This window comes from Odocoileus virginianus, chromosome 8, assembly GCF_023699985.2.
Source record: "Odocoileus virginianus isolate 20LAN1187 ecotype Illinois chromosome 8, Ovbor_1.2, whole genome shotgun sequence".
NCBI lineage: Eukaryota > Metazoa > Chordata > Mammalia > Artiodactyla > Cervidae > Odocoileus > Odocoileus virginianus.
In genome coordinates, this window is record NC_069681.1 from 14,292,672 (window position 1) to 14,319,628 (window position 26,957).

General features: G+C 38.3%; 2 protein-coding genes across 2 annotated transcripts in view; one reads left to right on the forward strand and one right to left on the reverse strand.

The window, feature by feature from the left end:
- Nucleotides 1-26,957, forward strand: part of GTF2F2 (general transcription factor IIF subunit 2) — a 136,336-nt gene that overhangs the window by 34,399 nt on the left and 74,980 nt on the right. The gene's annotated exons all lie outside the window — the stretch shown is intronic.
- On the reverse strand, nucleotides 21,272-22,478 carry KCTD4 (potassium channel tetramerization domain containing 4). The gene has a single exon (XM_020904534.2). The coding sequence runs from the start codon at nucleotides 22,311-22,313 to the stop codon at nucleotides 21,534-21,536; it is 780 nt and encodes a 259-aa protein (XP_020760193.2). The 5' UTR covers nucleotides 22,314-22,478; the 3' UTR covers nucleotides 21,272-21,533.

Here is a 26,957-nt window from a genome sequence, read left to right on the forward strand (position 1 = left end):
GATAAAAGTGAAACATATTTAAGTGATTTGGGAGATCCTGTCTGACTATTCATTTTGCACCTCTGGAGTAAGAAACGCTATAAATTTTCCTTTGTATCTGAAGTTAGGGGAGATTAACATTCCCTCTCCGGGAATTTTTCCTTTTAATATTCCTGAAGGCTACCAGACCCATCTTAGGGGTGGAATTGCATAGTTTATTTGGCTAGGGGATCAAGAAGTTAGACGGTGAAGACTAACACTGTTAGTGTAACTGTAACGTAGGGTGAAACGCACTGTGAGTCACTGTCTAAAGGATAAGCATGTGTGTACGCGTGCTCAGTCATCACTGACTCTTTGCAGCTCCATGAACTGCAGCCCGCCAGGCTCCTCTGTTCGTGAACTCCTTCAGGCTCGAATACTGGAGTGGGTTGCCATTTCCTCCTCCAGGGGATTGAACCTGCATCTCTTACATCTCTTGCGTTGGCAGGTCATGCTTTACCACTAGTGCCACCCGGGAAGCCCATGTATAGGTTGTAAAAACCCATCATTTTGTACACTGCTTCACAGCATACTTCTGCAATACTATCACATGATCCTCAAGAATTCTGATAGGAGAAATAAATTACCCAAGATGGATTTAATTTGACCACTTACTGTGAGATCATTATTATAGTTGAAGACACACAGTTCTTGTCCTCACAGAGTTAGCATCTATAAAGGAGGTAGTGGTGGTGGGGGGCGGGGTTCACTGGGAACAAAAGAGAAGATGAAGCAAATTATCCTGGATGAGTGAGAGAAGCTTTGTCAGGAACCCAGCTTGAGTTAAGACCTGAAGTATTAGTTGGGGTTCTACTTGGGCAAGCGAAGCATGCCTGTTGCCTTCAAGCAGTGTGTGCGGAGGGTTGAGAGCAGGATGGGGTTGAAAATTTGCAAGTGTGAAAGGATGAGGCATAGAGTGAGGAGAGTTGGGACTAGGTGTGTATGCCCATCAGAGAGTGACAGTGACCTGAGCTCTGATGATGACTGCTTTTCCCTGCTCTGCTAAAGGGAAATGGTAATTCCTAGAAGTTTGTGAATCCTGGTGAAAATGCTTTGGGATCATTAAAGGTTGGCAGCATCCTCATATTTCAGGAGGTAGGGGCTGTGGTGCAGAGTAGCTCAGACTGAGCAGTGCTATTAGAATAAAAGTTTGAATGAAAGAGGAAGAGAAGAGAAGTGATTTAATGCCTGGAATTTGTCAGACATCGTCATTTTCAAACTACCACACAATTGCACTCATCTCACACGCTAGCAAAGTTATGGCTCAAAATTCTCCAAGCCAGGCTTCAACAGTATGTGAACCGTGAACTTCCTGATGTTTAAGCTGGGTTTAGAAAAGGCAGAGGAACCAAAGATCAAGTTGCCAACATCTGTTGTATCATTGAAAAAGCAAGAGAGTTCCAGAAAAACATCTATTTCTGCTTTATTGACTACTCCAAAGCCTTTACCTGTGTGGATCACAGCAAACTGTGGAAAATTCTTAAAGAGATGGGAATACCAGACCACCTGACCTGCCTCCTGAGGAATCTGTGTGCAGGTCAGGAAGCAACAGTTAAAACTGGAAATGGAGCAACAGACTGGTTCCAAATTGGGAAAGGAGTATGTCAAGGCTGTATATTCTCACTCAGCTTATTTAACTTCTGTGCAGAGTACATCATGCAAAATGCTGGGCTGGATGAAGCACAAACTGGAATCACGATTGCTGGGAGAAATATCAATAACCTCAGATATGCAGATGACACCATCCTTATGGCAGAAGGCAAAGAACTAAACAGCCTCTTGATGAAAGTGAAATAGGAGAGTGAAAAAGTTGGCTTAAAACTCAACATTCAGAAAACCAAGATCATGGCATCCGGTCCCATCACTTCATGGCAAATAGATGGGGCAACAGTAGAAACAGTGAGAGACTGTTTTTTTGGACTCCAGAGTCACTGCAGATGGTGACTGCAGCCATGAAATTGAAAGACACTTGCTTCTTGGAAGAAAAGCTATGACCAACCTAGACAGCATTTTGAAAAGCAGAGACATTACTTTGCCAACAAAGGTCCATCTAGTCAAAGCTATGGTATTTCCAGTAGTCATGTATGGATGTGAGAGTTGGACTGTACAGAAAGCTGAGCACCAAAGAATTGATGCTTTTGAACTGTAGTGTTGGAGAAGACACTCGAGAGTCCCTTGGACTGTAAGGAGATCCAACCAGTCCATCCTAAAGGAAATCAGTTCTGAATATTCATTCGAAGGACTGATGCTGAAGCTGAAACTCCAGTAGTTTGGCCACCTGATGCGAAGAACTGACTCATTGGAAAAGACCCTGATGCTAGGAAAGATAGAAGGCAGGAGAAGGGGATGACAGAGGATGAGATTGTTGGATGACATCACCGACTTGATGGACATGAGTCTGAGTAAACTCCGGGAATTGGTGATGGATAGGGAGGCCTGGTGTGCTGCAGTCCATGGGGTCACAAAGAGTCAAACACGACTGAGTGACTGAACTGAACTGTAATGTAATTTCAAATGGGTTAATCCTTTTAAGGGCTACCGTTTTCTCAGGAAAGACGCTGTATCATTCTGAAGTTAGTTGCCATGCAGCCACAAATATTTTATGTACATTTCTATTTCATCTTTTTATTGCTAATGCTGAAGTATTGTTCAAAAGACAGCTGTTAACTTTCTCAAGTGCTTCATTCATTTACGAATAGTGGCTGTTTTCCATATTATCTCTCATTACTTTTATTCAGTACAGTACACAGTACTTCTTATACTGTAGCACTTGAATATTTGTCATTCTAAAGTTTAATTTGCTTTGAGTACTTTTGTGAAGGATTTCACATTTTATGATCATTCGTTCTACACAGTTACCCTCCAGTGAAAAGAATTTGTTTTACTAGTGCTTTGCTATTTAAGGTCTTTCTTAGTTATGTTAATCACTAACTCTATTTGAAACCAGTTTTTAATTGTCTTGGTTAACATACTGTCTAATTGACTATGCAGATTGTTCCCTGAGTATAGTAATGTTTTATGAATAGTAAGAAATATGTTTAATCTGCTTTAGATCTAACTAGATGATATATATTTGATACAAGTTGGTAAGAATTTCCATTTTAAAACACTGCCTCATTGTGGAGGATACTATAGTGCTGTCTAAACTGTGTAGGAATTTAGATATATTTGAGAGTCAGTGGAACCATTTCTGCAGAACCATAGATATCTTTGTAAAACTGATTTTGTAATATTTTAAAACAGTTTTTTGGAAGTTTGGTGCTTAAGGTTATATTTTTATTTCTTTTTTCTGAGATGATTAATATACTATCATCATAAGAGTTTGTCTAAAAATCTCCAGAACTAACCATGGGGCAATTGGATATCTGTCAGTACCAGGTAGAGAGGGTGGTACAGAAGCGAAAAATGTGCACCTTAATTGTATTCTCGACTCCTTCCTTTGATTTTTCCTTCTTCCCCAAGGTGTATGGTCCAACTAAGTCTACATTAAGTGATGTACGGCCTGTTTATCCAGCATTCTTAGTAATGATGGAATTGGACAAACCCGATGTCCAAAAACAAGTTAACTGGTGAAGTAAATTATGACGTCATATATTAGAATATAATTATTGATTTGTTTTTAGAAAAATGCTGTCTGCTGCACCACCAGAAAGTCCATGGTTTTTTTGTTGTTGTTTTTAATGGAAAATTTCAAACATAGTGAAAGTGAGGTCAGTTGTGTCCGACTCTTTGTGATCCTGTGGATTGTAGCCCACAGGCTCCTCTGTCCGTGGGATTTTCCAGGCAAGAATATGGGAGTAGGTTGCCATTTTCTTCTCCGCGGGATCTTTCCGACCTGAGGACCAAACTGAGGTCTGCCACATTGTGGGCAGATATTTTACCCTCCCGGGGTCAAACATAGTAAAGAGAGTAATAAATGAATCTCAATATACTTATTACTCAGCTTCAAAAATTATTAACAGGGACTTCCCTGGTGGTCCAGTGGTTAAGAATCCACCTACCAGTGCAGGGGACATGGGTCCAGTTCCTGGTCTGGGAAGATCCAACATGCTGTGGGGCAGTTAAGTCCTTATGTCATAACTACTGAGCCTGCAAGCCCGAGAGACTGCTCTGCAACACGAGGAGCCCCCTCAGTGAGTAGCACCGCTCCTAGAGAGGAGCCCCCACTCCCTGCAGCTAGAGAGAGCCTGCTCACTGCAGCAGGACCCAGTGCAGCCAAAAATGAATACGCAAATTTAAAAACAAGATGTATATAAGAAAGCCACAAACAGCCAGTCCTGTTACATTTTTATCTTCCTTCCTTACCTCTCTTATTCTCTGCTGGATTACTGCAAAGCAGATCCCAGGTTTATCACTTTATCTGTGCATACATTAGTTTGGTCCTCAGATCCTGCTCCTTCTTTAAGGATTGCTGCATTCCTTCCTGTCTAAAATAATATAAAATAAGAAATTGCTCCAAAATGAAAAAATTATCTTTTCTGCTTAAACACTGTATTGAATTTCTGGATTTTTAAAATTTTCTATTTTGTCTCTAAGTAAATGTGATGTCATTTAGTGGTCTTATAAATGAAAAAGTATTTGTATAATATTGCCTTTTTTAAAAGAAGAGCTTTATTGATCTGTAATTCACTTAGCATACAATTTATCCACTTGGAAGGTACAATTTGGTGTCTTTTAGTGTATTTGCAGAGATGTGCACCCGTCACCACAACCAGTTTTAGAACATTTTTATCACTTCAAGAAGAAACCCCAATGACCTGTATGGGAAAAGAATCTAAAAAAGAGGGAATATATGCATAACTGATAGGCTGTGCTGTACCGGAAAAACTAACACAACATTGTGAATCAGCTATACTCCAATAAAAATTTTTTTATAAAGAAGAAACCCCACACCTATTAGCAGTCACTTGTTATTTTCACCTCAAACCCCCATCCCATAGGCAACCACTAATCTGCTTTCTATCTCTACAGATTTACCTGTTCTGGGTAGTTCATATAAATGGAATCGTGTAATATTTGGTCTTTTGTAACAGACACTTTTCGCTTGACATAGTGTTTCCAAGGTTCATTTATCTTTTAGCATTAGTCAGTACTTCACTCCTTTTTATTGCTGAATAATATTCTATTGTATGGCTTTTCTGTATTTTACTTATCCATTCATCAGTTGGTGGACGTTTGGATTCTGTCCGCTTTTTGGCTATTATGAATGGCGTTGCTGTGAGCATTTGTCTTTTTGTGAATTTTTCATTTCTCTTGAGTATTTACCTAGAAGTAAAATGGTAGCTCACATGATAACTTTATGTTAAACCTTTAGAAAAACTGTTTTCCACAGCAGTTGCACTAGTTTTCATCCCACCCAGCAGTATTGGAGCATTCTGATTTCTCCACATCCTCATCAGCACCTCTTACTGTGTGTCTTCTTGATTACACTCTTCGTAGTGAGTGTAAAGTGGTCTCATTGTGGGTCTGCTTTGCATTCCCCTGATAGCTCATGATTTGAATATATTCTCATGTGTTTGTTGACCTGGTTTTTTGGGGTTTTTGTTTGTTTGTTTTTTGAGAATTGTCTGTTCAGATCCTTTGCCCATATTTAATTAAACTTGTTGTTTAATTAAACTTGTTTTTTGTTACTGAATTGTGAGAGTTGTATATGTGTATGTTACTTTATCACATGTAGTTTTCTGTAGCCACCGCCATAATCATTATACAGAAAACACCATCCCCGCAGACTCCTTGTGTTACCCTCTGTAACCACACCACGTTCCTCCCACTCCCAAGCCCTGCTCACCCCAATGCCATTTTTATCCCCTGGCAACTTCTGATCTATTCTCCATTTCCATAATTTTATCACTTGAAAAGGATCATAAATGTTATGTGAATGCTTTTTTCACATAAATTTCCTGGAGAAATAACTTTCCTGGAGATTCATCACAAGTTGTGTGTGTGTCAGTAGTTCATTCCTTTTCTGTCACTGACTATTCCATAGGATGGATATATCATGGTTTTGTTTAATTAGTCACTCTCTCTGGTTGTTTCCAGTCTTTTGCTGTTAGAAATAAAGCGGCCATGAACATTGTGTATAGATTTTTGTGTGAACATAAGTTTTTATTTCTCTGGGATAAATACCCAAGAATGTCCTTTGCTGGGTCATATGGTAATGTATGGTAAATTCTGTGAGAACTACCAAACTTTCAGAGTGGCAATTTTTAAAAATAAAAATATAGATAATTTTTTAAAAATTAAAATAAAACTAACAAATATAGAAAAAGGCTTCATTAACATAAGCAGTTGAAATAGGACATGTCCAGCTTCAGAAACTGCTGGATATCTTTCCTCTATCATGGCTGGTTCCTTCCTCCAAAGAGGTAGCCTTTATGATTGACATTTATGATAATCACTTCCCCCTGTAATTTTAGCATTTAAGCCTTCATTCCTCTGCAGTATATTTTACATTGCCTGTTTCTGAATGTTAAATAGGGTCATAGAGTATGTGCTATTTTTTTGGCATGGCTTTTTCACTGAACACTGTTTTCTAAGATAATCCATGTTGTATATAGTGGTAGTTTATTCATTTTCCTTGCTGTATTCCACAATGTGTATTTAGCTCAGTTCATCAGTTTTTACTGTTACTGGTTATTTGTGACTTGTTAACAGTATTGCTATCAGCTTTTTACACTTGTGCTCTGGTACATAAATTTTTAAAGGTATATGGACTTTGATCACAGAGTAGATATGTTCACTTCCAATTGATAATGCCCACCTCTTCTCCAAAGAAGTTCACCAGTTAACAGTCCCGTCAGCAGCGTCTCTGAGTTCTGTTTCAGTTCCTCTCCAGCCTCTCCAGTGGTATTACTTTTTTGTTAATGTTCGCTGGTATTATGGATGTGTAGTAACTTGTCTGTGTGGTTTTTTCCAACATTTCACTGGTTTCTAATGCAGTCATATTTATTGTCCATTTGGATTTTCTGTTTTGTGAAATTCATCCTTGTTCAGATCTCTTGTCCAACTTTTACTGGATTGGCTTTTCCTTTGGTTTGCACACACTGTGAGTATAGCCTTCTGGTATTTTAATTTTTTATAGTAAGATGTTTCTGTTAGGTTTTCCACCTTATACAGGCTCTGGATTTTTATTTCTGTCCCCCGACACTTGCCTTGGCTATCCATAACAAAGGGAGAACTTTTCCAATTGGCCCATGACCACAGAGATTCTTGTTTTCCCTATCTTTGGAGCTTGGTGTTCACTTATTATCTTGTAGTCTTTTTTTTTTTAAATCTTTCTCAAATCTGTTGCAGTACTGCTTCTGTTTTTATGTTTTGTCGTTTTGGCTGCAATGTCTGTGGAATCTTAGGTCCCCAACTAGGGACTGAGCCTGCACCCCCTGCATTGAAAGACAAGGTCCTGACCACGTCAAGGAAGTCCCCTCTGGTAGTCTTTTTAATAGTTTCAAGAATTTATTCAGCTTTTACAGTTGTTTTACAGGAGGTTTGATCTAAGTAACTTAGCCCATCATTATAGGAAATAGGAAGAAGCATAGTTAATTTGTTGGAATTAACAGAAGAAAGACAACTGAAGAGAGAGATGCTGAGTGTCAAATAAATGCTTCTTTTCTACAAAAAACATAAGAGTTCACAAGAGCTCCTTCTGAAGTTGGGGATTGGGAGTGTGGATACTCTGAGCAGAGAAAAATTAAGGGATTAGAGTCATTACATTTTTTATTTTTTTTAACTCCAGGTTTCAGTTTTTTGCCAGTCTTGTTCTGTTACAAAAAATTAGGAAATTATTTTCCTCACAGTTTCATTGGCTGTATTTCCGCTTTCTGCCGTAAGGGTGGTGTCATCTGCATATCTGAGGTTATTGATGTTTCTTTTGGCAATCTTGATTCCAGCTTGTGCTTCCTCCAGCCGAGCATTTCTCATGGTATACTCTGCATATAAGTGAAATAAGCACGGTGACAATATACAGCCTTGACGTACTCCTTTTCCTATTTGGAACAAGTCTGTTGTTCCATGTCCCGTTCTAACTGTTGCTTCCTGACCTGCATACAGATTTCTCAAGAGGTAGGTCAGGTGGTCTGGTATTCCCATCTCCTTAAGAATTTTACACAGTTTGCTGTGATCCATGCAGTCAAAGGCTTTGGTGTAGTCAATAAAGCAGAAATAGATATTTTCTGGAACTCTCTTGCTTTTTCAATGATCAGCGGATGTTGGCAATATGATCTCTGGTTCCTCTGCCTTTTCTAAAACCAGCTTGAACATCTGGAAGTTCACAGTTCACGTACTGTTGAAGCCTGGCTTGGAGAATTTTGAGCATTACTTTACTAGCGTGTGAGATGAGTGCAATTGTGTGGTAGTTTGAGCATTCTTTGGCATTGCCTTTCTTAGAGATTGGAATGAAAACCAACCTTTTCCAGTCCTGTGGTCACTGCTGAGTTTTCCAAATTTGCTGGCATATTGAGTGCAGCACTTTCACAGCATTATCGTTTAGGATTTGAAATAGTTCAACTGGAATTCCATCACCTTCACTAGCTTTGTTCATAGTGATGCTTCCTAAGGCCCACTTGACTTCACATTCCAGGATGTCCGGCTCTAGGTGAGATAATCACCAATGGGATTATCTGGGTTGTGAAGGTCTTCTTTGTACAGTTCTTCTGTGTATTCTTGCCACCTCTTCTTAATATCTTCTGCTTCTGTTAGGTCCATACCATTTCTGTCCTTTATTGAGCCTACCTTTGCATGAAATGTTCCCTTGGTATCTCTGATTTTCTTGAGGAGATCTCTAGTCTTTCCCATTCTATTGTTTTCCACTATTTCTTTGCACTGATCGCTGAGGAAGGCTTTCTTATCTCTCCTGGCTATTCTTTGGAAGTCTGCATTCATATGGGAATATCTTCCCTTTTCTCCTTTGCTTTTCGCTTCTCTTCTTTTCACAGCTGTTTGTAAGGCCTCCTCAGACAACCATTTTGCTTTTTTGCGTTTCTTTTCTTTGGGGATGGTCTCGATCCCTGCCTCCGGTACAATGTAACAAACCTCCATCCATAGTTCATCAAGCACCTGGTGTGCTGCAGTCCATGGGGTCACAAAGAGTCGGACACGACTGAGCGACTGAACTGAACTGATTGTCACTTTATTAAGGTTTTTAAGATAAGCGTTCTTTCTGCAGCTAATTCTCTGGTTATTTAACCTTAGTATTTAATTGGATAAATAGATTTTCACTTTGCTTCTATGATCACTTTTTGATCATACCATCTTATTCCTAAATTATTTATTTTCATTTATCTCTTCATTGTCTAGACTTTAACAATAAATCCCCCTTTTTTCCCCAGAAAGGGTTTATGGATAACTTTAGCAAAATACCCATTATTTTCTTTTCAGCTCCACTGTAGAATTTTAATGTCCATTTTAGATCTGCTGTTTTGTGTCTGTTTTCAATATGTAGTTATAATTTTATATATAAAGAAAATGATATACCATATATACAAGATATATGTATCTTTTATTTCTCAAAGACTTCTAGGCAGCTAATAAATGTTTATTTTTACCCTGGCAGTGCACTGTAGTGCATTTGTGGAAGAATTGATTTACTTATTGAACCGTACTTCCCTTTTTGCTCCCCTCCACACTTCCTGTCTTTATTTCCTTTGATGTCCAAATCTAATTTTTAATAAGTTTGCTTTGTCTTAATTATAAACTCTGATTTAATTTAGTCAATATTGCTTATATCATGTAAAAATGATTTGTCCCTTTCTCTAGTTTTGTGTGTTTGTAGTGAAATGGATTGAACTGTTATTTCTTGGGCTTATATAATTGAGACCTGTTAATTGTCTTAAAGTATTGCTTTAATAAATTTTTATTCAATAAAAATTATTCAATTAATTTTTCATGTATGTCTCAGTGTTGTTTTAAGAAGGTAGTGTGACCTGCCAAAGGCAGGACTTTTTCTCGAAAAGAAGTGTGTTTGTTATTTGGGTAAATTGCCAATCTCTTAAGCGTTATTTGCTATATATAGTCATAAGAAAACCAAAAGTGATATTTGGATAGCCTGGCATCAATTTTCTTCACACACCTCACTTCCTTCTTTCTTGCCGGCTGCCTCAAAAGGGAGAGGGTCACACATTTCAACTAATGGCAGCTTGGAATTTATTTATTCATAGTAGTTTTAAGGAAAGTCATTGTCATTGTTTCAAAATAATAAAGTCAAAAAGCTGGCCCAGAGAAATTTGGGGAGAATCTTTGAATGAATAGCTATAAGACTATTTAAAATGTTTCAGTTACTTATGCATATAAACATTTCTTTCTAATGTTCTTAAAAACACTTTTTTGACGAGCTAAGCACCTTTTCTCTGAATGATGTTTAAGTTGTTTGATGAACATTGTTTTTCAGAGATGGAGGAATAAATCAGTTTTCTACTTTTCAAAGCTTAGAACAGAATTTATGTTGACACAGTTTATGTGGTGGTAACTGAGAAGGGGTTCTGGAACCTGATTGCTGAGTGAAAACCCTCCTCATTTAGAAGCTCTGAGGTCTTTGACACACTTCTTTGTCACACTTCATAGTGTCTTCATTTGTAAATTAGGTGTAGCAATAACAATATTTTTAGCACAGTGCTTGGCATGATTTAATGCTCATCTGAACCTTTTATTCATCTTTAATTGAATTTTTATTATTTTTATTTTACATGTATAATATGAGCCTATAATTGTGCAGGCTAGAATTTTGAGCAGTGATGAAGAATAGACTTAAAGGTGTAAGGGTCTTCAGCTACAAGGACAGTTTTAAATAAATGTCCAGTGTAAACATGTTATAAAAGTATGAGTCTAAGAAAATGGATTGCTTTGGCCTATATCAGCTTACAATAAAATTTAAAAGAAATCTGTCATCAGTGTGAAGCCAAGCAGATGTTATTAGCAACTTCAGTAAGATGTGTGCTCAATCCAGAAAGATGGACCAAGGACTGACATTGGTCCTGTCCTTCTCTATTTGATTTTATAAAATTCTGGTAGGAACTAGGGTAGCAGGCATCTTCCTTGAGTGTTTTAGAATAAGAGCATTTCTCTCTCTGTCTTCATCTGTTTAGTTATTTGACGCACTCTGAGTGACTAGAAGCTAAAAGATGCCTGAGTTCCAAGGCAACTTTTGGGATTATGGGTTTTTTTTTTTTTTTTAAACTATGTTGATTTTAGTTGACATCTTTCATTTATTTGTTTACAGATATTCAAAATGCTTTTTCTGATGAACTTTTTTTTTAAAAAAAGATATTGTTTTTGATGTGTACTGTTTTTTTCCAAATCTTTATTGAATTTGTTACAATATTGCTTCTGCTTTTATGTTTTGGTTTTTTGGCCTTGAGGCATGTGGGATCTTAGCTGTCTGACCAGGGATCAAACCCACACCCCATGAATTGGAAGGTGAAGTTTTAACCACTGGAAGTCCCCTGATGAACTCTTTTATGCTGTCTTCTTGTGTTCAAGACTTCTAATGATTTATAAATAATTTGCCATCCCTGTGGCTGTGTAAAATAAAGTTTTAAGCCCTAGTAACTCTATTTTATCTTTTAAAGCTATGCAATACAAAAACAATTAGTATGCATTTAGAAGTAAATTTAAAATAAATCTGTAAATATGTGGATGAGTGTGTATTGCCTATTAAGGAATCATCAACTTTGGGTTATATAACCAGAAAGACTCACTTATCATTATCCTTTAGGTCATTTTTTACCTGGTTATTTTAAAAGGCATGTGAACTATAGCATCTGTGCTCAGTATTTTAACTTGTGCTAAAAAAGCTATCAGTAGCTTTTCTTGATCCTTCTGTTACCATGTTCTTGGGGGAAAATGTCTAATTATTTGAGTAGTTTGCCACAAGCTTATTAATTTGGAAAATTGAAGATATTACTAGCTACTTAGGGAACAAATGGCTACCCTGCTGGTTAAAGCCTCAGGCCCCTATCTGTGTCTGAAGGTAGCTCATTTCTTTCGCATCGTACTGTTTCTAAAAAAATTGGCCATGTCTGTCTCCCAGCTTCCACAAGTTCAGGTTCTCAGACTGCGTTTCTCTTTCTCAGTTTTCTTACTTAATTCCCTCCCAGAAGACTCTGAAGCATAGCATACATGATGCTTTTTCATCCAGAGTATTTTAATTGCTTGATCCTGCAGGGAAACAGGAGGATTATTCACTTCTCCATTCACCCTCACACACACCCCCACGCCTAAAGCAGGGGCGGTGGTAGTAGTACAAAAGCTGACTATGTCAGAGAAATCTGTAGAGTTGTTCCTTTGGTTACCTAATATATAAGCACCCTTCCCCTCCATCCATCTGCATAAAGAAATTTAGTTACTCAGCTGCTCAGTCATGTTTGAATCTTTGCGACCCCGTGGACTACAGCACGCCAGGCTTCCCTGTCCTTCATTGTCTCCCAGAGTTTGCTCAAACTCATGTCCATCGAGTCGGTGATGCCATCCAACCATCTCATCCTCAGTTGTCCCCTCCTCCTCCTGCCTTCAGTCTTCCCCAGCATCAGGATCTTTTCCAGTGAGTCGGCTCTTCACATCAGGTGGCCATAGTACTGGAGCTTCAGCTTCAGCGTCAGTCCTTCCAATGAGTATTCAGGGTTGATTTCCTTTAGAATTGACTGGTTTGGGTCTCCTTGCAGTCCAAGGGACTCTGAAGAGTTCTCTAGCACCACAGTTCGAAGGCATCAATTCTTTGGTGCTCAGCCTTCTTTATAGTCCAACTCTCATATCCATACATGACTACTGGAGAAACCATAGCTCTGACTACACGGACCTTTGTTGGCAAGAATTTTGGCAAAAATTGGCAAAAACTAAGAATTTTTAGTTCATTTTTAGAAATTAGGTAGCCATTTTTCTGGATTTAATCTGACGATGATTCTGGACCTGAATGAGGAAAATCTGCCTGGCTCACAGAGGTTTCTTTCTAGGTTAAACATATTCCCAGACCTACCAGTTACCCCTTTTCCTTTCTGTGGTAGTGGCTGCACACTTCTCATCCATGGATTCTCTGTTCTAGTGTTTTCGTTTCTTTTCTGTAGAAGACTGACTGGGTTCCCTTTTTCGTTAACTTTGCTGTCTTCCAGTAATTTAAGCCAGGATTTGATGTAGTCTAATGAGTGGACAAGCTAACCTTGCTTCAGCATTGTCTTGCCTGTTGTCAGGGCTCATGTCCTTTGCAGAATCTCTCACTCATTTCCTGGTATGTGGTCTGAAAGTGGTGTTATGCAGTAGCTCAGAGCTTGGCACTTTGGGGGTTGCTTACTATGCAGATGACACTACCCTTATGGCAGAAAGTGAAGAGGAACTAAAAAGCCTCTTGATGAAAGTGAGAGGAGAGTGAAAAAGTTGGCTTAAAGCTTAACATTCAGAAAACTAAGATCATGGCATCTGATCCCATCACCTCATGGGAAATAGATGGGGAGACAGTGGAAACAGTGTCAGACTATTTTTTGGGGGCTCCAAAATCACTGCAGATGGTGACTGCAGCCATGAAATTAAAAGATGCTTACTCCTAAAAAAAAAAAAAAAAAAAAAAGACACTCCTTGGAAGGAAAGTTATGACTAACCTAATAGCATATTAAAAAGCAGAGACATTACTTTGCCAACAAAGGTCCATCTAGTCAAGGCTATGGTTTTTCCAGTGGTCTTGTGTGGATGTGAGAGTTGGGCTGTAAAGAAAGCTGAGCACTGAAAAACTGATGCTTTTGAACTGTGGTGTTGGAGAAGACTCTTGAGGGTCCCTTGGACTGCAAGGAGATCCAACCAGTCCATCCTGAAGGAGATAAGTCCTGGGTGTTCATTGGAAGGACTGATACTGAAGCTGAAACTCCAATACTTTGGCCATCTCATGCGAAGAGTTGACTCACTGGAAAAGACCCTGATGCTGGGAGGGATTGGGGGCAGGAGGAGAAGGGGATGACAGAGGATGAGATGGCTGGATGGCATCACCGACTCGATGAGTGTGAGTCTGAGTAAACTCCGGGAGTTAGTGATGGACAGGGAGGCCTGGCGTGCTGCGATTCATGGAGTCACAAAGAGTCGGACACCACTGAGCGACTGAACTAAACTGAACTGAACTGCTAGCTGTGTGCCTGTGGCAAGTTGCTAACCCTATCGGTCTGTTTTCTCATTGGTAAAACAAGATCTTTAATACTGCCCACCTCTATCTGTTAGACATCCTAAAATATCAGTGACGCAAATGTGTTTTTCTTCTTTGTACAGAAGTTCCGAGGTAAGAAGTCTAGGTCTGGCATGACGGTCCCATGGTTAAAAGCAACTGTCTGCCATCATTAGTTTGTGGCTTCCATTCTCAAGGTGATCCAGAATGACTGCTGTGGTTCTAACCATCACATCTACATTCCGGGCAGCCAAATGGAGGCAACAGGGCAAGTCAGAAAGGCTCACCCAGCTCTGTGAGAGGACCATATCCAGATTCATACCCTATCTGTTTTGCTTCTATTCCTTTGGTCAGAACTTGATGACTTGACCTTGCACTTACAGAACATCAGAAAATACCAGTTTTTATCTGGGTACAGTTGCCGCCTCAGTGGAATTAGGGTTCAGTTACTAACAAAGAAGGGAAGAATGGGTGCTGGGAAAGTAGCAGTCTGTACACCTCAGAGATAAAAGAGACAATGCATGTATACTAAGTACTGATACAGAGTACACCTCTGTGAATGCAGGCATTTTTATGATTTTTGCTAAAAGGTCAGATTACTAGCAGGTCCCACGTTTTCTTATTCCTTTCTACCCATTTATATACTTTTCAGGGTAGTGTGGTCTTTTATAGTATCATAATGCCCAAAACCAAAACAACCACAGATGATTTCTTTGAAGGGTAGAGGTAGGTAGGTAGTAGTTGTGCCCCTGTTGGAAAACCATTTGTCTCTGTAGAATAGGTTTCATCTTTTTTGCTTCATTAGCCGGTCTTAACAGTGGTGGAGTTGATACGTCCTTTTAAAAAAAAAAAAATTTATTTTTCATTGCACTGGGTGCTTGTTGCTGTGCCCAGGCTTTCTTTAGTTGCAGCAAGCGGGGGCTGCCGTCTGATGCAGTGTGCAGGCTGCTCGTTGCGGTGACTTCTCTTGTCTCGGGGCACAGACTGTAGGCACACGGCCCTCAGTAGTTGCAGCAGGCAGGCTCGGTAGTTGCAGCTCGTGGGCCTAGTTGCCCCAAGGCATGTGGAGTCTTCCTGGGCCGGGGATTGAACCTGTGTCCCCTGCATTGGCAGGCAGGTTCTTATCCACTGCTCCACTCGGGAAGTCCGGTATGTCTTTTTTTACTTTGATTTTTAAATCTTCAACTGCTTTTCCTTCCCACTACTTTGAACCAAAAAGGCCGCTATTAGTACATATTCCTTTTTGTTTGTTTTTTTAAATAAAGAGAATTAATTTACTTAAAATGTTACATCCTTTAAATTGTCTTAGGGTGATACAAAATGACAGTTGGGAATGATTTTACTTAATGCTTAACCTTGCTTCATTAAACAACCTCAGTGTTACCTACCAAATTTTTATATCAAGCTTTACTATTTTTCTATATATTTGTTGTGTAGTGAATTTTATAATATACAAATTTTTGTTATATAATTGTAAGAGAGATAGTTGAGCCTTCTTGCCTCTTGTTAAGTACAGTCTACCTTATATCCAAATAATTAAATTTTGATAAGATAGGAAAAAGAGAGGAGTGATACATAACTGGGAACCAAAATGACATTTTGATAAAGCCTGCCTTCAGTTTTCAAGGTAGCTGAATATCTGTATATTGAATCCCAGTGTGTTTCTTCTGGCTGTGTTGTGAAAGGTAAACATATATGTGTCATAAATGCCTGTGGGTTGCAGTTTGTGGTTCTGTTTTTTATAAATCAGTCACCTGTGACTTTTAGATTCTTTTGCTTGGTATTTCTGTCTTAATAATCATCAACCTTTATTAATAATTATTTCTATACACAGTGATATAGTCTTTCCTTTACATGGATAGGAAAAAATGCAGAGTTCCAAGTAGTTTTCTTAGGATGTCTACACTTACATTTAATGTTTTTTAAAAATAAATATAAATAAAAATTCATCAAATAAGATACCTGAAGTAAATGCTAAATGTTGTAGTTCTTGTAAAACCACCTTAAGTCATAGAAGTTCATCAAACTCAAGTAATCATTAAGATTAAAGTTTGTATCATTCAACAGTTTTAAGAACCTTTAATATTAGTTAACAAACGTCCTATAACAAGGTAAAATCAGTAGCATGGAATTTTTTAAAAATCAGACTTGCCCAATTTTATAGTTTAATTATGTAGAAAAATATGTACTGAAGATTCTAAAAGGCTGTAATCAAAATAGCTTTTGAAAGATTGGGCCTGTCTTCAAAAAAGAATTTGTAAAATAACTAAATCTTAAAAAAAAAAAATTAGTGAAATTTGCTGTTAAATGTAACTGAATATTCTGGAGTCCTCAGTTTGGAAAAACCTGCTGTACTGTTAGGTTAACTGCATCTTATTTTATTTATTTTTACTTTATGCTGGGGAACAATTTTTTAAGACAGGTAACAAGGAAATATAGTATAATTGTTTGACTTTTTAGTATCCAATATATTTTCCAAAATGTGTAGTAATTTAAATAAATTTAGAGTTACTATATTTTATGTAGAAAATGCTTGATATTGCATAGTTTTTGCATTCTTGGAAGGATTTAACTAAGTGTAAGTTATTTATAATAGCTTGTGAGACTTAACATTAATATTGGTGACTTTTGTTTGATTGAAACTCTTGAACTATTGTGTATCTTTGCAAAGAGAAGCAGGAATACAGTCACCTCTTTATAAATTAGGCAAATTCAGATTTTCATCTTAGATATTTCCCTCTTCCCAGCACATCTTTCTTTATCACCATCCCCTTGGTGTTTGTTCACAGAAGCAAATTAATTTTATTATTAACTTAGGCAAAATATGATTAGGAAGGTGAGTCTGCTACAGAAGTAACCATTATATATTTCAGAGCTAAACATGGGGGAGGGGCAAAGGGGGATGGATGGAGTGGTTGTTTGGGTCTAGTAGATGCAAACTGTTATGTATAGAGTGGATAAACAACAAGGTCCTGCCTGGAGCACAGGGAACCATATTAAGTTATCCTAGGATAGACCATAATGGAAAGAATATAAAGAAGAATGTGTGTGTGTTTCACTGAGACCTTTTGCTGTACAGCGTATATTAATACATTGTAAGTCAACTCTACTTCAATCAAAAAGATTTAAAAACCGAAATATAAATAATTTCTAAGTTTCATGCTGTTTTGGATAGTTCATATTACATCTCTGCTTTATTTGCAAGATTATTATGATTCCAGTGCTCTGATTTTAACCTTGACTGACACCATTGCAGCTTAAGGCATTTGATCATAATTTATTAGATAGGGGTATCTTTTAAGAGTGTGATATCACGTTATTCCTGACTGATTTTAAATTGCTGATAAACAGTTGTAGTGATTATTTTGCTTTTGTAGATTTTGCATATGAAGCTAGGAGATAAATGTCCTAAGAAAAATTTACCATATGTATTTTTAAACTAATAAAGTTGAAAACTGCATTTGCCTAGAGCAATTTAAAGTAGAGGCTTGTATCTTATAGAATTCAACACAGTACTAAGCTTGCATTTGTTGAAAGTTCTCTGTTCTGTTCATGTCTAAGTTGAAAGCCTAATTAATGTAAACGTGCATTTTTGTGCCTGTTGTTCATGGTTATGTCATGAAGGTACCTTTGCACTGGATAAGGTAAGAACCAGGCTGTGGAAAGTCTGTGATGAGTGCGGCATTTTACATGGTGCTGTTCAGTTGCTCAGTCGTGTCCGACCCTGTGACTCTGTGGACTGTGGCCTGCCAGGCTCCTTTGTCCATGGGGATTTTCTGGGCAAGAATGCTGGAGTGGGTTACCATTTCTTTACTCAGGGATTTCACATGTAATATAGAATTTAATTTAAGCCATATAAATGCCCTATCAACTGTTCATTACTATCTGTTTTCCTGTAAGGATGTTGAAGTTCGAAGAAGTAAAGAATCTTGCTTATGGTCATGTAAGCAAATTAGGGGAAGTTAATTGAATTTGAACCCAGGTCTGACTCCAGAGCCCATATGTGTTTCGCTGTCCTGTATTTTCTCCTCATAGTAAGTTCTCTGGACTTTATAAGTCATAAAAAGTAACCCCCCTTTTCAGCAAACCTGACATGTGAAAATCTAGATTTGCCAATATACAAATTTGGGATATTCTTTATTCTTGTGAGATGATTCATCTCATGTTCTTTAAATGACACGACATGACATTTAAAATATTATTTGCTTTCCCGAAATCCAATTTTTCTCTCAACATTTTAAGAATACCTGCTTCGTGAGATTTTATCAAGTGAGGCAAGCCTCTATTTTGGTATTTGTTTAGCATGTACTTCATGAATGCCTGCTCTATGCCAGGTTCTAGGTGTTACAGAGAGAAGTGACCTGCAAAAGCATAGTTCCTGCTGTCTCTGGAACTGGTGTAACTGGGTTTCAAATACTGGTTCCACCTTGATCTCTCAGTAACTGTAGGATCTTAGCAGGTCCCTTAGCCCTCTGAGTCTCTTTCTTCATCTTTCTTAGGGTTATCGTAAGGATTAATTGAGATAATATATATGTTCATAGCATGGTACCTGGCATGTGAAAAAATACTAACGTTACCTTTTAACATCTTAAAAATAGCACTTGAAATATAAGTCCTTTTCTTTAAAAAAAAAAAAAAACAAGCTTAATTAGTATCGTGATCCTCAGTCTGAGACAGTAGTCATCATTTGAAGAGCTGTGTAAGCATTTCCCTTGGTTCTGCACACTGCCACACACATTCTAGAATACAGTATGCCTTAAGCTGGGTGCTTGGTTTATATTCTAATGGTAGTGCTAGAAGACCGTGGGGGATAATTCCAAACATGCGCATATAGATGTTAGGCGCGTGGCAAGTACAGTAACCTGTTTTCTTATTACCTTTCTTCTGAAAAAGAAGATAGAGTCACTTTGTCATTTATTCTTTGGAACAATATGAGAAAAGATTTGAGGAAGAAGTTCGTCATTGATCACAAACAAAAATGTTGTGACAGCTTCACTCTGACTTATAGTAGGCACTTTGTACAGTTACTTGAGCCTTTTGGATGGGAAGTATTCCTCAGTATTTTTTAAAGTAGTGAAGTTTAAACACTAGGTCGTTCCTTTGCTGTATACCTGAAACTATCCCCACATAGTGAATCACCAATATTTCAATAAAAACTTAAAAAACTAGGTATTGCGTGTGTACTTACAATATGTAGACACTTGAATATATAGATACCAGTGCAAGTGATTTTGAAGATATATTTATGAAGATTACTGCAAGAATAATCAATCTAGCCATATTTCCTTCTAGATTACTGAATGTTTTAGGATATTACGATTTATCAAAAGCTTAAGGAGGAATTAAATACATTTAGAAATGATTTTTTAGAGATGTTCAAAAAAATCAGTGACAGATTTCCTTAAGTAATGGTTTCCATCAATAAAATTTTGTTATAACAGTTAAATTTTCTTTTGTGAACTGATGCAAAAGCCTCACTTATAATACTTCTAAGGAGATTTGTACAAACTGTATCTCCTGTAAAAAGATGTGTCAGGGCTATTTTTATTATCTGAAATGAAACCTTGAGAAAATCTTACTTTGACATTAAATCATTACTGTTTTGGGGTTTTTTTTTACATTACAAAGTCCAAATGCCAAGGAAAAGTCAACTCATAAGCTGGAGAGGTATGTAGACAGTTCAATTATAGTGACTGATAAAATAGATTTTAGTATTTTTTTTTCTATTTTCATAGTTCTTTTGAATCCTGATTAAGCCGTTTTTAAGTACATACATAAGGGAAAATCTGATGTTATAAACTTTTTACTTGTTATACCAAAAAAATTATGCAGTTGATGTGGAGATTTTTGTTTTTAACATGGATTTTTAAAGGACTTTTTTGTACAGTAGGTTTTAAAATATTTCTTTTAGTATGTACAACCAACTTTTGTATTACCTTAGATGTTGTAATGGGAAGTCAGTTACAGTTCTGAGTGAATATTAGCTATCCTCAGTTTTTATGTGTAAGCAAACTTTTTGCATAGATGCTAACTTATGTAACCTCAGTTAAGATTTTCAGAAATATTTTGTTGAAGTTTATTAAAGTCAAGATTTAATGACTAGTTTTAATGGTTAAATTTTAAAGGAGTGAATTAAGATGTTATTTGTACTTAGAAGTCAAAGAAAATAAGTGGCATAGAAATAAATTATTTAGCTGTCCTTTGGGAGGAACAAATGTTCTCACCTTTAAAGCTAACTTTCTTGATTATTTAAGTGAGATAGCCATACGTAAAACCTAATTTTTAAAAATAACTTCTTGTTTAGCATGAACTAAAGAAATGACCACAAACTCACTGAGCCTGAGATTTACCATCAAAAGAGGTACTGAAAAGAATCAATAAACTTCTTTCATAGGAATAATGTTTAGTGTTACTCATGTATTATTTTTGAGCTTGAAAGATGAGATATTTAGGATGATTCTGAAAATGAACTCTTTTCATTATTCTAATACCGTATACTCTATTGAGAATAAGTTACCCATGCTGTATTGGAGTTTAGTCTGCAAAGAAATGAATTGGCTGATTTTTGTCACTTGCAAGTCCAGCCAGGGCTGCTATAGCCTGCCAGTTGACTGCATCAATGCATAATACTGTATGAAGTCATTTAAAGGCATATTTTTTTAAAAATGACACATGTAACTTTTTACTATAATTATTAACTATAAGCAAAGAAGTTAGTCATGCTTTCATTTTTTTTTTATTGTCATCAAGCAGTTTTCTAGGAAATTTCAGCAGTATATCAATCCAGCTATAATTCTAGTATGAAATACAGAAACTATGAACAAGCTTTTGGTGCCTACCATCAAAATTAAATCCATAGCTTTAATGCTTACAGTCTCATTTTGCTTTCACCACAGCTCTGTTTTAGTAGATCTGCACATCTCTCTTGCTCTCAATGGTTAATTTTATCAGTTCAGTTTCTTTGTAGATTTTTGCCATGAGTAGAAAGGATTTAAAGTCTCATAGTCCCTTAAAATATTTTATTACCCTTTCCTTGAAAGAATGATAGATAATGTACATGCTTGTTCATTGTACAAGTACCCAAGACATTCTGATTGAAAGACAGCTTAAGGAAAAATAAACAAATAGCAAAAGCATTCCGTCTTTATTTACAGTATGTAGAAGATCACTGTTTTCACTTTAAGTGTAGGAGTCTGATCAGCAGGAACACCCTAGAGAAGGACATCTTTAGCGATAGAATTTACATACCGTTAGCTCACAGTAATTGATTAGCAGCAGGACTCTGAGTACAGAACTGTTGGGCACGTTATTTGGGATGCCTTTGATGCTGAGGTTTTCCGAAGCTTGCTGGCTGCATGCTTGTTGCCTTTGTTCGTGGCACAGGTAATTACTTGATAAAATGAAGTGCATCGCTGTGAACAATTGACCCTTTGGAGCAGTCCAGGCTTGTCAGCAGTCTAAAACCACACTTTAAGGCCATCATTATGGCCTCAAACTTAAGAGTTTCCAAGGTGCAGACAAAGGTGTTGTCTTCCTTCAGTACAAGTCGAGTGCCATTTTCAGACTTTATGAAGTATTTAAACTGAATGATATTTGACGATATCGAAAACTCCTCAGGAAAGCCATCCAGCCTGCTTTTGGACACCAGGACAATGCGAGATTTTATTTTTGATATGAAATCCGGAGCATTACAGAAGATTCTCAGTCCTTGTGAGCGATCATGGTTATCTGTTATTTCCAAGAAAGTGGTCTCCCTGGGTGTCAGCTGTTCTTTTTCCCACCTGGTCTTCACTTCCTCCGCCAGTCCCTTGAGCTGAAAGAATTCTGCTTCTTGTGCAAGAAGTTGATTTTCTCGAAACCCTTCTGGCAGTAGAAGTTCTCCATTTCGTAGGAAGTTTAGAACATGCCTGAAGAGGAGCCCATCCCTGTCTATGAAATAATGACCATCAGCATCAAACGGGCAGAGAATTTTTCCGTTGACTATACCTTCAAGGAAAGTGTCTGGGTACTTGGTCAGTGTTTGTTTCTGAGTGATGTATAAGTATCCACCAACGTTGAGGGTCATCAGAGTGGATTTGCAGTTCTTTCCCTGGTCAGCATCTTCCAGGCTGTTGTGTTTCCCTTCATAGTCCTTTTCTTTTTCCCTTCTGTTTATTTTACGCTCCATTTTTGAACACGCTATTTCAGCTTGTTCTTCTTGGCGTTGAGATTTTTAAAAAAGAAACACTACCACACAAACACGCCTTTATTCAGCCCCAGCCTGGTGATGGAATGGAAACGCTGGCAGCATCGCCTGCGCTGTCAGCTCGGTTTTGCAGTAGGTGGCGTATCAGCTATGTATGCAGGAGCTTTCTGGAGTAAGAGGGAAAAAAGATAATTTGCATTTAACCGTATCAGGGAAGGAACCTGCTGTGAAAAGGTTTTCATAGATATTCTTAGACATAAATAAAAGTTACTCAGTGAATTGAATTTCCTGTGGGCAGTTAAGCAGTTATATATATTTAATTCTCCAGCTAAGTGTGAATTTTTATTCACTTCTCAGTGTCAAAATTAAGTTATTAATCAGGCAGGCTTAATACTGAACAATACTATCACCTTTCAGAGATATATGTGTGGAATTGCTACCATATTTTAAAGTAAATTATAAGTAGGAAACCTAAAGAGAAAGGACCTAGGTGTATAGAATTTTCTCTCCTGTAAAAAGCCACACATTTCACAGTGGTGTTGTCATTTTAGAAACACAAATGAGAATACTTAAACCCATTATTTATGACCTTGTACTTAAGTTTAATTGGATTTGCATGTGATTCTGATTTGGGAATCAGAATCTGATTTGGGGAATCAGTAAGTGAAAAGAAATTTTCTTCATGTCTTTCAACAAAAGGTTCTGTTATGTTGGCTTTTTACCCTACAAGTAAAAAAAGTCAAAAATACACAGGCTTTACAGTAAAAATTTTTTTTTTTTTTTGGTTGAGATTTCCTGTGGAAAATCCATAAGCTTGTTTCAGCCTAAACATACTGAACAAAGACTTGGACTGCTGTGGAAGATACTGTAACCGTGTGCTTGTGTTTATGTGTCTGTGTGTGTGCACAGGAACCACTGCTCCCTCGAGAAGATAACATAGAGACAGATTCAAAATACCTGCTATAAAATAATGTCATGGGCCGGATTAGTTGGGTTTCTTTTGCTGCTGCTGTTTTTTTTGTCCCCCAGTGTTCACAAAAAGGGAGAGAAGAGACCAAAGCCTGTTGCCTTTTTATTTTGGAGCTCTAGCAGTGTGAGTATAGTGGTCCCCCCCCCCCCTTTCTTTTTTTTCCTTCTTCCCTCGTAAATTGCCTTCCAAAACATTTTAGGGATCTGAGTTTTCATTTCTAGAGTTTAAAGACCCAGTGGTAAGAAATGTGAACATGGTCCCCAGTACACTATTATTTGGCTGATCTACCTGCTAAATTATTCTGAGGAACTACAGAATTAGACTTCAGATTTTGTCAAATTGATTTACATTTTTATTACATTAAAGGTATTTAAAATTTTTCAACTTTGATAGAGGTGGGCTTCCCTTGTGGCTCAGCTGGTAAAGAATCCGCCTGAAATGTGGGAGGCCTGGGTTTGATCCTGGGTTGGGAAGATCCCCTCGAGAAGGGAGAGGCTACCCATTCCAGTATTCCAGCCTAGAGAATTCCATGGACTGTATGTATAGTCCATGGGGTTGCAAAGAGTTGGACACAACTGAGTGACTTTCATTTTCACTTGATAGAAGTATTATTGGTGGAGATTCTTCTAAAAATGTTTGCCTTGCGTTTTTTCGAAACAATGTTAGATTTTCTTCAGATATTAAAAAAAATTGATTTTTAATTATAGCAGTTTGAATTCAGTGTTTATGTATCATTGAGCTTATCAAAAGTTCATTGAAATTAAACTAGAAATCAAAGGCATAACATTTTTAGGGCTGAGTTTTTGCTGAGAGGACTTCCTTGGTGTCTTAGAAGGTAAAGAATCTGCCTGCCTTGCAGGAGACCCAGGTTCAGTTCCTGGGTTGGGAAGATCCCCTGGAGAGAGCAATGGCTGCCCACTGCAGTATTCTTTCTGGAGAATTCCATGGAGAGAGGAGCCAGGGGGCTACAGTCCATGAGGTCGCAAAGAGTCAGACCTGACTGAGCGACTATCACTTTTGCTTAGAGACCATGAAACTGAGCCAGAGAAAACTGCATTCTGGAGAGTTTTTAGTGTTTTATCTAGAACTTTATAGTTTGTTGATAGTAAGCCAACACTTTAGACTAAAGCTTCCTCTCAGCACCACATCATTTAAGAAAAGTTTACTGGTATATTCTAACAATTTCATGTGTGTTGGTTTTGTGGTTTGGGAATCAAGTCTTATCTATGGATACGACCTTTTCTGAAATATGGAATAGGTTTGGGGCGGGGGGTGGCGCAACTTTAAAAATGGAATTATTTTCTTAGTAGTAAATGCATCTGAGTAGCAACCACATAATAGCATAACCAGGAAAGGCATGCCAGTTTCACTTACAGGCATAGTCCTCTTTTAATGAAGTTTAGGGCGGTTTAGTCACTAACTCGTGTCCAACTCTTGCGACCCCATGTGCTGTAGCCTGCCAGGCTCCTCTGTCCATTGCCTGGATTTTCCAGGCAAGAATACAGGAGTGGGTTGCCATTTCCTTCTCCAGGGGCTCTTCCTGACCCAGGATTCAAATGACGGGTCTCCTGCACTGCAGGCAGATTCTTCAGCTGACTGAGTCGTGAGGGAAGCCCACCCCAGGAAGTGTATCAGTCCTGTCTCAGTCACATAGATGTCTGTTCTACCTATCACGGTCCAAAGAATCCTTGAAAATTCATTTGTGCTAACCCCTTCTTTAAAAGAAAGGAAAAAAACTTTGCCTCATTGAAGTAATGATAGACCTTTTTTGGTTTTTTCCCAAGTTTTTTGTGGATATTCTTAATTGCTTTTTTTTTTCTTTTTTAGCTCTGTAAGGCCCATTGAGAAGACTTCATTGAAGCTTTCTAAACCAGTTTTTCTCATTCAAAAAAGTTCTTAGGTTAATTTGATTTTTGTTCTATAGGTCCCACCCAAACAGTTATTTACAATGCACATGAGACACCAGAATCAATAGAACGGAGCTGTAGTATAGTGGTGGAGACTGCGCTCAGATTTCTTTGTTTGTTTAAATCAAGTGAGGTAGTTGAATTCTGTGTAAGCCTTGGTCTGCTGCATTTACAGTGTTTGACCCGTTTACTGATGCCTTCCTGAGAGAGCCCTGGGGCTAGTGCTGTTAGAGGCCCGGCACGTGAGGCAGGACACCGACCTCCTCAGCCGTCACCCCCGGGCCCCTGCACCTGCTGACTCGCTCGCTTCTGCTTTCTGATTTTTAAGCCTCCTGGTGTGTGTCTGTTTCCCTTCTGGCTTTCCGTGGCCGTGAACCACCCTGTCGTGTGCCTCTAACCCTTGACTGCCCTTTCTCACTCTAGACTTCGCTCTGAGGTTCTTGGCTTCTGCAAACCTGACCTGTAAGCTGTGTTTGCCACCCGTGGCGGGGCAACAGTGGTGCAACAGCAGGCTTGTCCTAGTGCCTCGCTGGAAGCTGAGAAGAATCTATAGGACTTTTTTTTTCTTTTAATGTCCTGTAGCTCCCAACTTGCAGTCTTAAGAAAGAAAAATGGTACCCAGGAGACCCCGCCTTCTCTGCGTTGCTCCACTCCATCCCCATCAAAGCAAGATGATTGCAGTTTACATTAATCACAGGGCTTTTGTTGCTCATTGCCACTGTTAAAGTTCATGTGCTTCTGAGGAGAAAGCCAGGTTGTCTTCTTCTTAGCCTATTCTAAGCTTATATTTACTTGCTTTGGGGCTGAGGGTGGGGAGAGTCATGTCAGTCAAGTCCACATAGCCCAAAAACTGTAAAAATGGTGCTTCGATAACTATTCCGAGGCGGACATCCATGGGTTTGTGTGACCACCTTTCTCTTCCTCACTGCACATCCAGACTGAAGCAATCCGTTAATTGGTTAAGCAGAAGGGCTTAACCTACACAACAAAGATGAGCTCGTTTGAATCCACTTGATCGCTAGACTCGAAGATTTCATGTGTTTTGCAGGCAGAAAGATATTTTTTTTTAAGTGTCTATCATAGACATCTGTAATCACACATATAAAAGAGCCCTTTAGTCAACTTTGAAGATATGTTTTCTCACATACATCTATATATCTGTTTTTCCTTCATTCAGCTCTGTTTTTTGCATTAGTTCGGGCTGCTGTAGTATAGTACATATTTCACTACCTCTGCGTAACACAGAGTATTTCACACCTAGACACTCAGTGAATGTTGTTTTTGATTCCTTGGTGATGGACCCCCAGGCTGCCTCAGTCCCTTGCTGTGGTGAGCAGTGTAAAGCATGTCCTCTTCTAGGTGTCTGTGGAAACTCGTGAGGCAGATCCCCAGGGGAGCGCTTGCTGGGCACATTCACTTTCACTTAGCACTCGCAGATGACTCCCAGGATGCGCTCTACCACCAGCGGTGCCTGTGGGTTCCTGTTTGCCCACATTTTCTCCAGCACTTGGTGTTCTCTGGCTTTTGTTTTGTTTTCTAGATTTCACATACAAGCGACACCATACAGTGTTTGTCTTTTTCTGCCTGACCTGTTTCACCTAGCATAAGTCCATGCTAAGTTGTTGTGAGTCTGTCCATGTTGTTGCATATGGCAACATTTCGCCCTTTTTTTGTGGCCGAGTAGTACTCCATTCTGCACGTGTGTATGCACACACACACACCACATCTTCTCTAGCCATTCACCTGGGG